Here is an 11,965-nt window from a genome sequence, read left to right on the forward strand (position 1 = left end):
CAAAACTGATAGTCTTCCATTAACTCATAACATCAAATGCCAAGAATTTCAGCAAACAGAACTTGCTAATTGAAAGTGAGCCTTGTGCAGCACTACTTGATACATTAAAAGCAAAAATATTATATTAATAAGATTTCAACTTTATTAATAATGCTTAATGGGTCTCCAACGGGACATTTTACTCAAAATTTAAAATTGGAATTCAAGAAATCAGAAACACACTAATCACAAATTACTAAAACCAATGCAAAATATAAAACACTAGTCTCCTGTAGCACCAGGGTTTACAATTTCAAGAATTCTTGAATTGCAAAAAGATCCTAAAATATAAGGTAACAGAAATATTAGGATCTGTTGATTTACATTAGAAAAAATTCACCCAGGTTTCAAAGTACATTCAACATGTTAATGATTTGCCAAAAAAACCCCAAAAACTATTTACACAAAGCTCCTCAAAAGTTCATAGTCTTTCAGAGCCTAAGAAATAATAAACAAGATCCCAAAAAAAAGAGGAAAAAATGTACTTAAAAAGTGAGAGATTTCTATTCTCAGAAAAGTACTATATGGGCAACAATGAATAGGATTCTCTCTATGGATTGATGATAATTGCAGATAAATTTAACTGATTTGTTAACACTTTGCCTTTTATGAGCGATGCCTCATAAAAATAAAATCTATTTTAAGTAAAAGAGATCTACTTTCTACAAAAAGTTCAGTAATTATTGTATTAGGTACATTGAGCTTGAAGACCACTTAGTGAATGAGAGTATTCCAAGTCTTAATTGTAATTTAGAACAGAAGGAAATAGAATGCTCACCTGGAAATAATCCAACAGATCCTGGGAATTACCATGCATTAAAAAAAAGAATAAACAATTGATGGTTACACAGCAGGTCATCTGTGTTAGGACTGCAGTAAATAAAGTAAAGAGGTGGAGAAATCCAGAGAAAGTGTAAGAATTGTGAAAATCACCCGATCTGCATGCTTTAAGTTAGCTGATAGGGGTATAGAACAGCTCTTGAATGTATTCACAGGCACCTTATTATTAAAGTGTCAAACCTCTTTGAAGATTCCTCAGTAATTTACTATTCCATTTCTGTTTCATTCATTAAATAGTTTCTAAAGCATCTCCAAGACCCTTCCATTAGTAAAAGTTCTCAATGATTTAAGCTGGGAGCATCACAAACTATTTTGATTCATTTAAGAGAGCATAAGTTATCTTTGGAAACAAACTGTAAATGAGAAATGCATTGCTGTGGTCCCCTCACAGTGTGAACATGTTAAAATAATTTCATAGTTCAAGGGAGCATGATCTAAGTAGAGCACATAGCTACCACAATCTAGATTTATATTCACTCTTTTACTTATCAATATTCTTATTCTTGTAAATAGGTAAAAATACTTTATCTTTTTTCTTATTAAGAGACAAAAAGGAGGATACATGCAAATCGATTTAAAAGCATTCTTAGAGGTATTAATATAATGCTTTAATATCTTTACAAAAAATAAATCATAAAATAATTTTTTTGAGACAGTGTCTCACTTTGTCACCCAGGTATAAAATAATTTTTAATATAGTTTTTTCTCATTATTAACGAAGATATTTAAAGAAATGTTAATTGTGCACACGGTTTTAGTAGAAATTTAATTTTTTGATATAATTAACAAGGTACATGCAACTGATTCTTATTAGAACAAATATTTAATTGACAAATATTGAGTTTCCACTATAAAAGACATTGTACAGATATTGTGGAAATATTTTAAAAGGTCATTAAAATCATTGCTCTTCTAGGCAGTGAATTCATATTGTAGGGGCATCTTTAAGACAAAAAGCTTCCTGAAGATACTATTTTTAAAAATAGATTGGAGGGATGGACTAGGTGACTTATATGGATCTTGTCCAGCTCACATATTCTATTAATCATATGAATTAACCATTGGGACAGCAAAAATATCAATCATTCTTTAACATATGTCTGTACCATTTGATACTTTAGGAAAATTAATATGTTTATATTTGCTATACATAATGAAGATGGACATTGTCAATTTCAACCTTAGATTAATTAAATGTAATCATTTCTGTGAAGAGAGCCTTCCTATTTTCCTAAATAATCACTAATTTTAGGAGCATAGAAATCACTCAAAACAAAGAAAAAGACCTTGAGAACAGTGAAAATATATTGCTATTGTTAATTAGGAAACCACATGTTTTATACTGATGCTGAACTGTTATTCTGTAAAACTCTCTAGGGAGCTTCTCCACAATGTTTGGAATTCATAACTACATGCAACCCAAACAGAAAATCTATAGCTTGCCCAGGACGATATTCCTGATGCTGTAATCCTACCACATGTGACTCACATGTAATGGGGAGGTGATTCACAGTGTAGTAAATCAAAGCAGGGCACTTAGCAACTACAAATCTCCACATCTCTGGGAAGGCTATCTGGTGTTCAGAATACCCTGGAATGGGTATTCTGCAAGGGTATATGAATGGGTATATCAGCAAGATCAGGTAACATCTAACTAACCCAAGAGCATTTGTCAGAAACAGACTCTATCCAAGACAGAGCTCATCCCAATTCAGTAAAGATTTACCGACAGAGGTGGGGTTAAATTAAATTGTTCATTGGTAAAGGTGTTGAGAAACTCACCACCTTGCTTCTTAAAAGCTTCAACAACTTCCAAGAGTAGTTACCTAATCTTTGAAATGAGAAAGAAACTCCAACTGGGCCTTCCTCTGGTTTTGCATTCCAGTCATCAAGCTCCTCCTTTCCTAATGCCTCAGCTTTTTTCAGGTAAGAATCCTTAGTATTTCCGCATTTGTGGTAGTTGTGAATATCTTTCTGAGTGCCTGGGAGATTATATTTTTGGAGAAGAAAACAGGAAGGCCTAGACTATCTTTAGGAGGCGTAGAATGTTATTGTATAGGCACTCAGGGAATTTTTATGGAAGAAAGGGAGAAAAGGAGGAAATGGAGAAAGAAAAAGAGGAAAAAAAAGGAGAAAAAACAGGAGGAAGGTGGAAAGTCCAGTTAGGCAGGTCATCTTGTCTGCTTTGCAGTCCTCATCCAGCAAGATGAGAGCAGAAACTGCGCAAGAATAAAACAAAAGATCTGCCTGAGGAAAAGTTATGCAAATACTTTAAAAGCTTTAAAGGATGAAAACGTTGCACTACTCTCCTCCACAGCACAACTTCAGGTTAAACCAGTCAAGCCTTCTTCCCTCGGTCTTTCTGTCCCTTCCCTTTCCCTTCTCTGCAGGTGGCTTTATCTGGAGGATTTCCAGGAAGGCTGGAGACAGGCATCCCTAATTTGGGTTCTGCCTCCTAGGAGCCAGAGGAGAGTTGGTAAAGTCCACTCTGGGTTTTTCCTGCAGTTTCCTCACTCCACGAAGTCCTAATCTCTGCACCTGCAGTGGTTTTGGAGGAGGATAGATGGGGAGAAAAGTGGCAATGTAACTGCAGTGTCTTTGAAGGCTGGATTCCCTGAAGAATTTTGGGGAACAGAGCAGGGGAAGGATGGAAATGGGCCCTGGGCAGTTCTCAAACAGGAACTGCATATTCTGATACGCTAGTGCTTCCCCCAAACGCCAAGGATTCGAAAGAAATTGACTGAGATGCAGAGGAAGCCAGAAAAGCCAGACTAAACATCTAATGAGGTGGGGATAGTAGAGGTGAGGGGGCAATAAAAAAGAGAGAGAAAGAGACCTTACAAAGACAAAGAGAGGCAAGGAAGAGAAATGAAGTGGTATAAAAAGGGACCCCTAGAGACAATCTCAAAAGATGTGCTGGAGAGCAGACAGTTATTTATTTGAAGTCTGCAGCAATGTCCCTGAGACTGCTGAAAATGAAGGAGAGAAGGGAACATTTACACTCAACATTACTTTTTAATTGTTTATTCCACAGACTAGAACTTAATTGACTTTTCTCTAGATTCATGGTTCTGGGCCTCAGTTTCCTCATCTACAAAGTAAGGGGTTTGGACTAGATACCTTACAGGGTCTCTACCTAACTTGATCCTCTCTGTCAACCTATGAGCCAGGAACTCCAAGACCAAGGATTTATTAGTTTTGATACCCAATTCCCCCCTTTTTCTTCTACCATCCCTCTTTATCGATGCAGTGCCAACACCTGCACCATTCATTGAACTGATGCCAATGCTCAGTGATGGCAAGGAGTATGGCTCAACTGTGACAAATGATTAGTCCTTCTGCCCTGGAGTAAGGAAAGAAGGAATAGACAAGGCAGTATGATTTATACTTTGGATTTCCAATGAGAGGTTCTTCTTGAATTTTCAATTACAAATTTCATGCATTTAAATAAATTATAAATTCCTTTGAGGGGTTCCAAATGGTTGGACTGATCAAAGGCCAAAGAGCCCTATTTGATGGCCCCCATACCTGATTTGAGGGAAAATTTATTTCATTTCATCCCCAAAATTGGATTTGCTTATTTCGTGGAAATCCAGCACGCACTAGTCATGCTTTTTTCTCATCTTTCTGCCTCATGCCCATTCTGCCAACCTGCTTCAGTGCAGCATTTTCTGGGGTTATTAAACACCCAAGGCTTAATGAGAGTGCATTCATGAGTAAGTTCTTCAATGATGCAGGATCACCCCCTACTCCCCACCCCCCACACAAAAACACACGTAGGCAGTTTAAATGATAGTGGGGGTAAAATGTGTTTTCACAAGAGTTTCATTTTAAATTTGTCTCAATCTGAAATTCCTTTAGAAATTAAAATAGATATTAATATGTAGAAATAAAACTCCCCAGCTTCTCTTGCCTTCAAGTGGAAAGTGATACACAAATAGTATGTACTTAGTGTTTTCCACACCCACCAATAATTCTATTTTATTTTAGTTTCCAAAATATGGACAGGAGGGCAACTCTAGAAAAATGGATTCCCACTCTGGCATCTCACAGGGCACTGATCCGGCAATGCTAAGCACTCATCATTTCCACCACTCAGGGAGCATCAACCTCTCCTGGCTCCTTCCCCATACACATTCTAGTACCCCTGAGGGTATTCAGCATTCTGATTTCCACTCGGGGTTTGACCTTGCAAAGACTCTTCCTTCTTTCAGTTTCTGGGCAAGGAACAACCCATTTTAACTCAAAACACAAAACGACCTTTTATCCTTTAAAGAAATACTACCGAATGTAACACACCTTGATTTACATTTTTTAACCCCAGATTCCAGATGGCGAACACGGAATGTAAAGGCAGGTAACTAGTTTGGGTCTGACAGTCCCCATTCAGCGACCGAGTCTGTGACTCCGTTCAAAATCGACAGTGCAGTAGAGCATCTTTCTCTTTTCTGCCCATTCACCATTGTGACGAAAAATCAAAAACGAAAAAATTATCTACTCATTTCTGAATACTGAGAGAAATGTGCTTATTTAGCCCCTGACTCCGTGGATCTTAAACACTAATATCCCGCTCAGAGATCAACCATGATTTCCATACCAATCTCATCCACTCAGTTTTACTTAGCAAACACCTTTGCTGCCCTTCCACAGTGAGAAAAATGGTGCACCAATCCCACGGATGACAGGTTGCTACTCGACTGCACCCGCTCAATAGTTTTATTAGCAACCGGAAAACTTCACAATCGGTCAATTAGCTGCTTAAATCTGTCTAAGACAAACTAAGAAAGCATCTCAGTTTCACCTGTCTTAAATCTAGTCTAAGACAATCCCCCAAACACGCCGCATATAAACACTCCCTCTTCCCCCACCCACAATATTCCAAAAGATCCCCCATGAACTAACAGCACATTCGGATCGCCAGCATTAAGCAAGGCAATTGTCACCAAGCATTTAGACGCATCTATGCAAAGCAAAGTATGTGACAATAGCCAAAGCATCTCTCTGACAGTTGGTTGCATTACACATGCAGAAATGCAACGAAGATTGTATTTTCCACTTACAGTTATAGCGCTGCGCACGGTCACTTAACGAAAATGATAAAACTCAACAGTTCTTTTAAAATATATATATATTTAATTCGGGTAACGCTTAAGCGTGTGTGGTTCTCTCTCGCTCTCTTTTTCTCCGGAGCTCTGGGCTGCTTAAATCCCTCTTGGATCGCGCCTAGCAAGCCCAGCCGCTGCCGCAACACGCTCGGGTAAATCTCTGCTGCAGATTGGGAATCCCATAGAAAATCTAGGGTCCCTGGAGCTGGATGCGCAGGCGCGTGAGCCTCCGCCTCTCCAGGCACCCCCTCCCCTTTCCTCTCTTCCCTCCTCCCTCAGCTCCGCAGCCCCAGCTAGGAGAACTCGGGAGCCTGTGACCAAAAGCCGCCTGGCGATGGCGCATGCTCAGTCGGAGGGGCTCGGAGTTTCCGCGGGTGGATTCCACGTCTCCAGATTTTAGCAGAAACTCAAAAGGAAAGTAGATAGGAAAAGGGAGTCCGACTATCCAAGCAACCCGCACCTGGACGGGCGCGAGGGAGTGCGGGTTGGGCTCGCCACGCCCCGCAGTTACCGAACCTGGTGGCTGAAGGCCGAGGGCAATGATGGAACACGTGGAGCCTCTTTTCCTGCTGCTCTCTCTCCTAGCCGGCCCCCGGCCCACCCTTTGTCAGGCTGTAAGGTGAAGGAGAAAACTGCAGAAATCTCCGAAGGAAGACTTCCCAGCAAGCTGTGAGCTCGTCTACCTGGCTTACTGAAGGAACGGTTATGGTGGTCATTTTGTCATGGGCCATTTCATCCGAGGGTCTTCTGCAGAAGTATTGGGAGCCGGGTCCTCCAGCACCCAGTGCCCCGGACAGTCTCAGTCCAGAACGGCGTTGGAAAAATGTGTGTTAAAAGGAGATGGGATCCGAGGCTTCTTGCCCTGTGTACCCTGAGGCAAGCGCATTCTGTATGCACTTAAGTGTTTTTAAAATATGCTTTGCATCTGGGGTGGGAGGGGGTGGGTGAAAGGGCGGGAATGAACCATTTTGCGAATCCACGTTTAAGGGCTCTGATTAGGCCACGGTATAAAGCCCCATTTGTGTCCTTGAACAACTAACAGGTTTGCCAGCCCTCCCCCGGCTCCCTATTGGCCTGCCTCGAAGCCTAGAAGGCTTGGCAAGAAGTAGTGCCCAATAAATGTTTGGTCGGTCGCTTCCATACCAGAAAAGCAAGGAGAATTCCCAGATGTTCCCAACCAGACCAGTTTCCTCAAGTATGTATGTTGAACCTGCACTCATTCAACAATTATTCACTGAAGACTTTACAAAACTATTAGAAACTCTTTCATGCTTTGGGAATAAGTGCGGTTAACAAAACCCCCCTCCTGCGCTTTACATTCAGGTGGGAGTTTTATTTTCAAGGGAGGGAAGTTCTGGGGGCGCGATGAAGATCGCCGTTCTCCTTAAAGCAGAGCGCTGTACAATTTGCACAGCGTCTTCACACTGTACCTTATCACGTTCAGGAAAACTATAGAGTTGACCTACCCTTCGGTGCTGGGGGACACCAAGAGCGTCTCCCGTGGCAAATGAGCTCTAAATTGACAAATCTCCAGCTGCTCCTGGTTCCAAGTCGAGGAGTCCAGCTTTGAACAAACTTGAGACTACTTAAGTGGGCACCAGGAGAAACTCCACCAGACAGGTCTGTGGCTATCGACAAGCTAAGTGACGGCCTCAGGCAGTGACGCCTAAGCCTCATTCACTGCCAACCTGGCCAGCCCAGAACCCAGGAACTGGCTTCCCGGGCAGGACGCCTAGGGAAGGTTGCGCAGAGCGGGGACGCGCTCTCGGGACTCCCGGGACACCGCCCGCGGCTGTCCCCTCACTGCAGGTCTCTTCCGCCGGTGCTGGTGACCGCGGAAACCCGGAGAGCGGAGTCGCGCGGACCAGGGCGCGCGGCCCCGGCGCGCTGCGGCAGCCGAGCACGTTTAGAATCTGGCGGGCTCCAGCCCTGGGCTCTGGAGCCGCAGTGCGCACGGCGCTGCGGGACTCCCGGGCGCGCCGGACTGCTCCTGTTTCCTGGGACCAGCGGGGGGAGTCCGTTCTGAATAAGTCACTTTTTCTTTTTAGCTAGAAAAACGACCTTCAAGGCTTTCAAAATCTCGTCTTTGGTCGATTTCCCCTACTACAGCATTTTACACTGGGTTCTCTGGCTTCTCTCTTGAGAACAGCCTCCGCACTGTAATCTGTCCGCATCAACCCCAAGGGTCATGATGCCGTTTCTCCGCTTCAACGAGATGTACCTATTTATTGCACCCTGGAGGTCTCTTTCGTGGCGGCGTTCGATTTTAAATAACTTACTTGCAACTTGTGTTTAGGAAAAAATGTACACTGATACTTTAAACCATGCTCTGTTGTAGGGTACGACTGACATCGATGCTTGCGCTTTTGTAAAGCAGCTTTGTCTAAGTGGGCGGGCAGATATTTTAAAGTTCCATTTGCACTGCAGCACTGTTTGCGTCCTAAATGCGATATTGTAATGTTTAATATCCAGCTATTATGTAGCTTTTTCTTTTTCAGCTTCTAATATTTTGTTGTGGTTTAATTTTTTTGGCACGCCTTTTAGTCGAGTTGTATATACGACGTCACAGTAAGAAAGCCAATTTTTTTTTTTTTTTTTTTTTGAGAGCGGAGTCTCGCTGTGTCGCCCAGGCTGGAGTGCAGTGGCGCGATCTCGGCTCACTGCAAGCTCCGCCTCCCGGGTTCCCGCCATTCTCCCACCTCAACCTCCGAGTAGCTGGGACTACAGGCGCCCGCCACCTCGCCCGGCTAGTTTTTTGTATTTTTAGTAGAGACGGGGTTTCACCGTGTTAGCCAGGAGGGTCTCGATCTCCTGACCTCGTGATCCACCCGCCTCGGCCTCCCAAAGTGCTGGGATTACAGGCTTGAGCCACCGCGCCCGGCCAAGAAAGCCAATTCTAAGACTCCTAAGGAATATTATCGTTTACATTAGAGAAGGCAAATCCCCTCTTTAGGATGGGAGAATGTACTTGAAGGGAGGAATGTGGGAGGGTCCCTAAGAAGTGAGGGAGCCCGCTGTTCCTCCTTCAGGCATTTGCGGATGGCACTGGTGATCACAAAAAAAAGGAGATTGCGCTGCCGGGCGGTCCTGTGGTAGAGGGACTGGAACACTGCCCCATGTTGAGTGAAGAATGCCATCAGCTTTACCAGTTGTCCCGTTACCTAAGGCCACGTCCCCAACTCTACAACTTTCACACACTGGATTTTTTTGGGGGAGGGGGGGTAAGGGGGTATAGAGGAGGAAGAGGAAGGTGCTGTAGTTAGGGGCTTGTTTCTTCCTGTGTATCTGGTGGAATCCTAAATTAGCCAGAAATAACTGAAGAGCTATTTTTCTTCCTTCAGTTGCAGATTATGTTCTTTATAGAAATTTCTAGCCTTACTTCCACGTTATTTCTTCCCAGATTCAAACAAACAAACGAACAAACAAAACCAACAATAACTTTTCAGGTGTACAACACTCCATATAGTATTCCCACTAGCTTTGTGACATGGACGAATTGAAAATGGAGAATGATAGTAAAAGTGTGAAATGCTAATAGAGTAACAGGTCTAAGCTTGTATCCTGGGAACTCATGGTAATATTATTTATTAGAAATATTTGTGTGTAAAATATATGAGCCAAGAAGGGTGGAACTTAAGGCATGGGGATTTTTTTTTTAATTGGAAGAAAAATTGAAAGTCATTATTAGAAAATGAAAAGAGACAGGAACTGAAGAATAGATTTATACTTGTTTATTCTTAAAGAATAATGATAGTAATTTACTTCTATGGATAGCATATCTTTATTTCAAAAGCAAAGGGTATTAATCATTACAGAAAAGATGTGTTATGTAAGATAATTATGTTACGTAAGTTTTTTTGTTTTTTGTTTTTGTTTTTTTTTTGAGAGAGAGAGAGACAGGGATCTTGCTCTGTTGCCCAGGCTGGAGTGCAGTGGCAGGATCATAGCTTATTGTAGCCTCAAACTCCTGGGCTCAAGTGATCCTCCCGCCTCAGCTTCCCAAGTAGCTGGTACTACAGACACACACCACCACGCTTGGCTAATTTTATTACATTTTTGTAGAAACGGGCGTCTTGCCATGTTGTCCAGGCTGGTCTGAAACTCCTGGTCTTAAGCAGTCCTCCTGCTTTGGCCTCCCAAAGTGCTGAGATTATAGGCATGAGCCATCTTTTCCAGTCCTATTCTGACTTTTTAAATCTTTTTTTTTTTTTTGAAAGATGTAGATAGACCAACAAAATAAAATAACTTCCCTAAAGTCAAATAAGAAGTATCTCTTAGAATATAGCCCTACAGCATTTTTTTCCTACACATAGAATATTTCATTGTATGTGTTTGTGCCCCTTTTACATGTTTTTCTAAAATACTGAAAAAAATGCAAGACCATGATGCAGCGATTCCCATGCAGTTAATGGGCAAGTTTTAGGCATCCTTCTGCAGAGAAGGGAATAAAAATTCTAGTTTTAATGAACTTGACTGATCATGTCTCCCAGTCCTCCTTTGATTTCACTCTGCAATCCATGACTGGATCTAAATTCAGTCTGAAAGATCACTTTGTGTGTGTAGACACTAATTTCCTTAAAATTTGAACAATCCACAATAAAAATTGCATAAGGCCCTGCCAGATGAATCACCACGAAAGATTTAAGTTTCCTGGAAGTTTCTTGGGGCCACAGAAATAGTCATAGCAAATACAGGTGGTGTGCAGTCTCAAGAATAGAAAATATTTTATTCCATTTTCTCTTCTACTATTTGGCCTGACATACAGATTCATAGCAGTGCTCTGAAGCTGGAAATTTCTACCATTATCGTTAGGGGCAACACTCCATAAATGATGATAACAGAATTGCACTGTGCATGAGAACTGTTTCTTTCATTAATGACTTTTTAGGTGTCTTTATTGCTAGGCTATACTCTTTTTCAGTTGTGTGAATAGCCATTGCAGATAATATCATGGATCCATTTTGGGGGACCTCGGTAGTTGGAAACCATTGGGTCCAGAAGGGTCTTCAAAAACCCTTCTTGCCTAAAGCAGATCTTACTGACGTGTTTCTCCCTTTAATCTGTGTTTTCTTTAATCTAGAGTTTTTAATTAAACTCTCAACCTCAACAGAGATTCTTAGCATAAAATTTAAGAGAAAATATAAATAGTGATTTCTATGCCCCCTCAGAGACAACCAACTAAAACAAAACTCACATTTTTTTTAACCAAATAGTTTAAAAATTTTATCCTGCCTGAAGAAGGAAAGAAACAGTGGGATCCCTCATTTATTTATTTCTTATTTATTTATTTGTATTCTTACCTTTAGAGTTCTTTTTATCATTTGTATTCTTATCCTTTAGAATTCATTTTATCATTCATAAGGGTGTGTTCAAGAAGAGAAAGAAGGATCACTGGTGTTCTTAAATCCAGACATTCACCTTACTCTCCACTTTCTCCTTTAAAACTACCTATAGAACATCTTCATGTTAATTTGTTACAGATGCCTCAAACTCAATATCTCCAAATGATTTTCTCCCCTGCCCCTCTGCCTCCTTGGATCTGTTCTTCCTCCTGTGCTGCCTAGCACTTTGACGATGCCCACTATCAACCCAGTCCTCTAAATTAGAACCTTGGATGTTACTTCGGCTTCTCCCTTTCTCTAATTCCCCATCATGTCATTAACTGAATCCCGTGAATTCCATTTTCTGACTGTCTTGCAAATTAATTCCTCACTGCCACTGTATTAGTTCAGCCTCTCATCATCTCACTCTTGGAACACGTGTTCTTTCTCATTCTCCTAACTGTTGCAAATAAAATCACCTCACTTCCTTGAATAAAATCATTAATTGGTTTCTCACTTTAAACAATATAAATTAAAATTCCTTAGCACAGCATGCAAGATCATTTTCTGGCTCTTGAGAGCCCCATCTCTTGCCACATCTTTTTAGTGCTCTATGCGCAACCATTCTATGTTACCTGCAGTTTACCAAATATGTAATAA

General features: G+C 41.5%; 1 protein-coding gene across 4 annotated transcripts in view; it reads right to left on the reverse strand.

The window, feature by feature from the left end:
• The window catches only part of VSNL1 (visinin like 1), a 114,854-nt gene extending 106,961 nt beyond the window's left edge, over positions 1–7,893 (reverse strand). The window contains exons 1-2 of one of the 4 annotated variants that reach the window (XM_033176504.1): positions 5,940–6,361; positions 818–838 (exon numbers count right to left, since the gene is read on the reverse strand). Coding sequence is in view for 1 of the 4 variants with exons in the window: in XM_033176502.1 (XP_033032393.1) it covers positions 7,451–7,661 (211 nt within the window). In the remaining 3 variants the exon portion in view is untranslated. Of the gene's footprint in view, positions 1–817; positions 839–5,939; positions 6,362–6,667; positions 6,878–7,450 lie in introns of those variants that run through there. The other 3 variants (XM_033176502.1, XM_033176505.1, XM_033176503.1) reach the window with 3 other exon arrangements.
• Positions 7,894–11,965: the final 4,072 nt, after the last annotated feature.

Source organism: Trachypithecus francoisi, unplaced genomic scaffold (genome assembly GCF_009764315.1).
Source record: "Trachypithecus francoisi isolate TF-2019V2 unplaced genomic scaffold, Tfra_2.0 Lachesis_group17, whole genome shotgun sequence".
NCBI lineage: Eukaryota > Metazoa > Chordata > Mammalia > Primates > Cercopithecidae > Trachypithecus > Trachypithecus francoisi.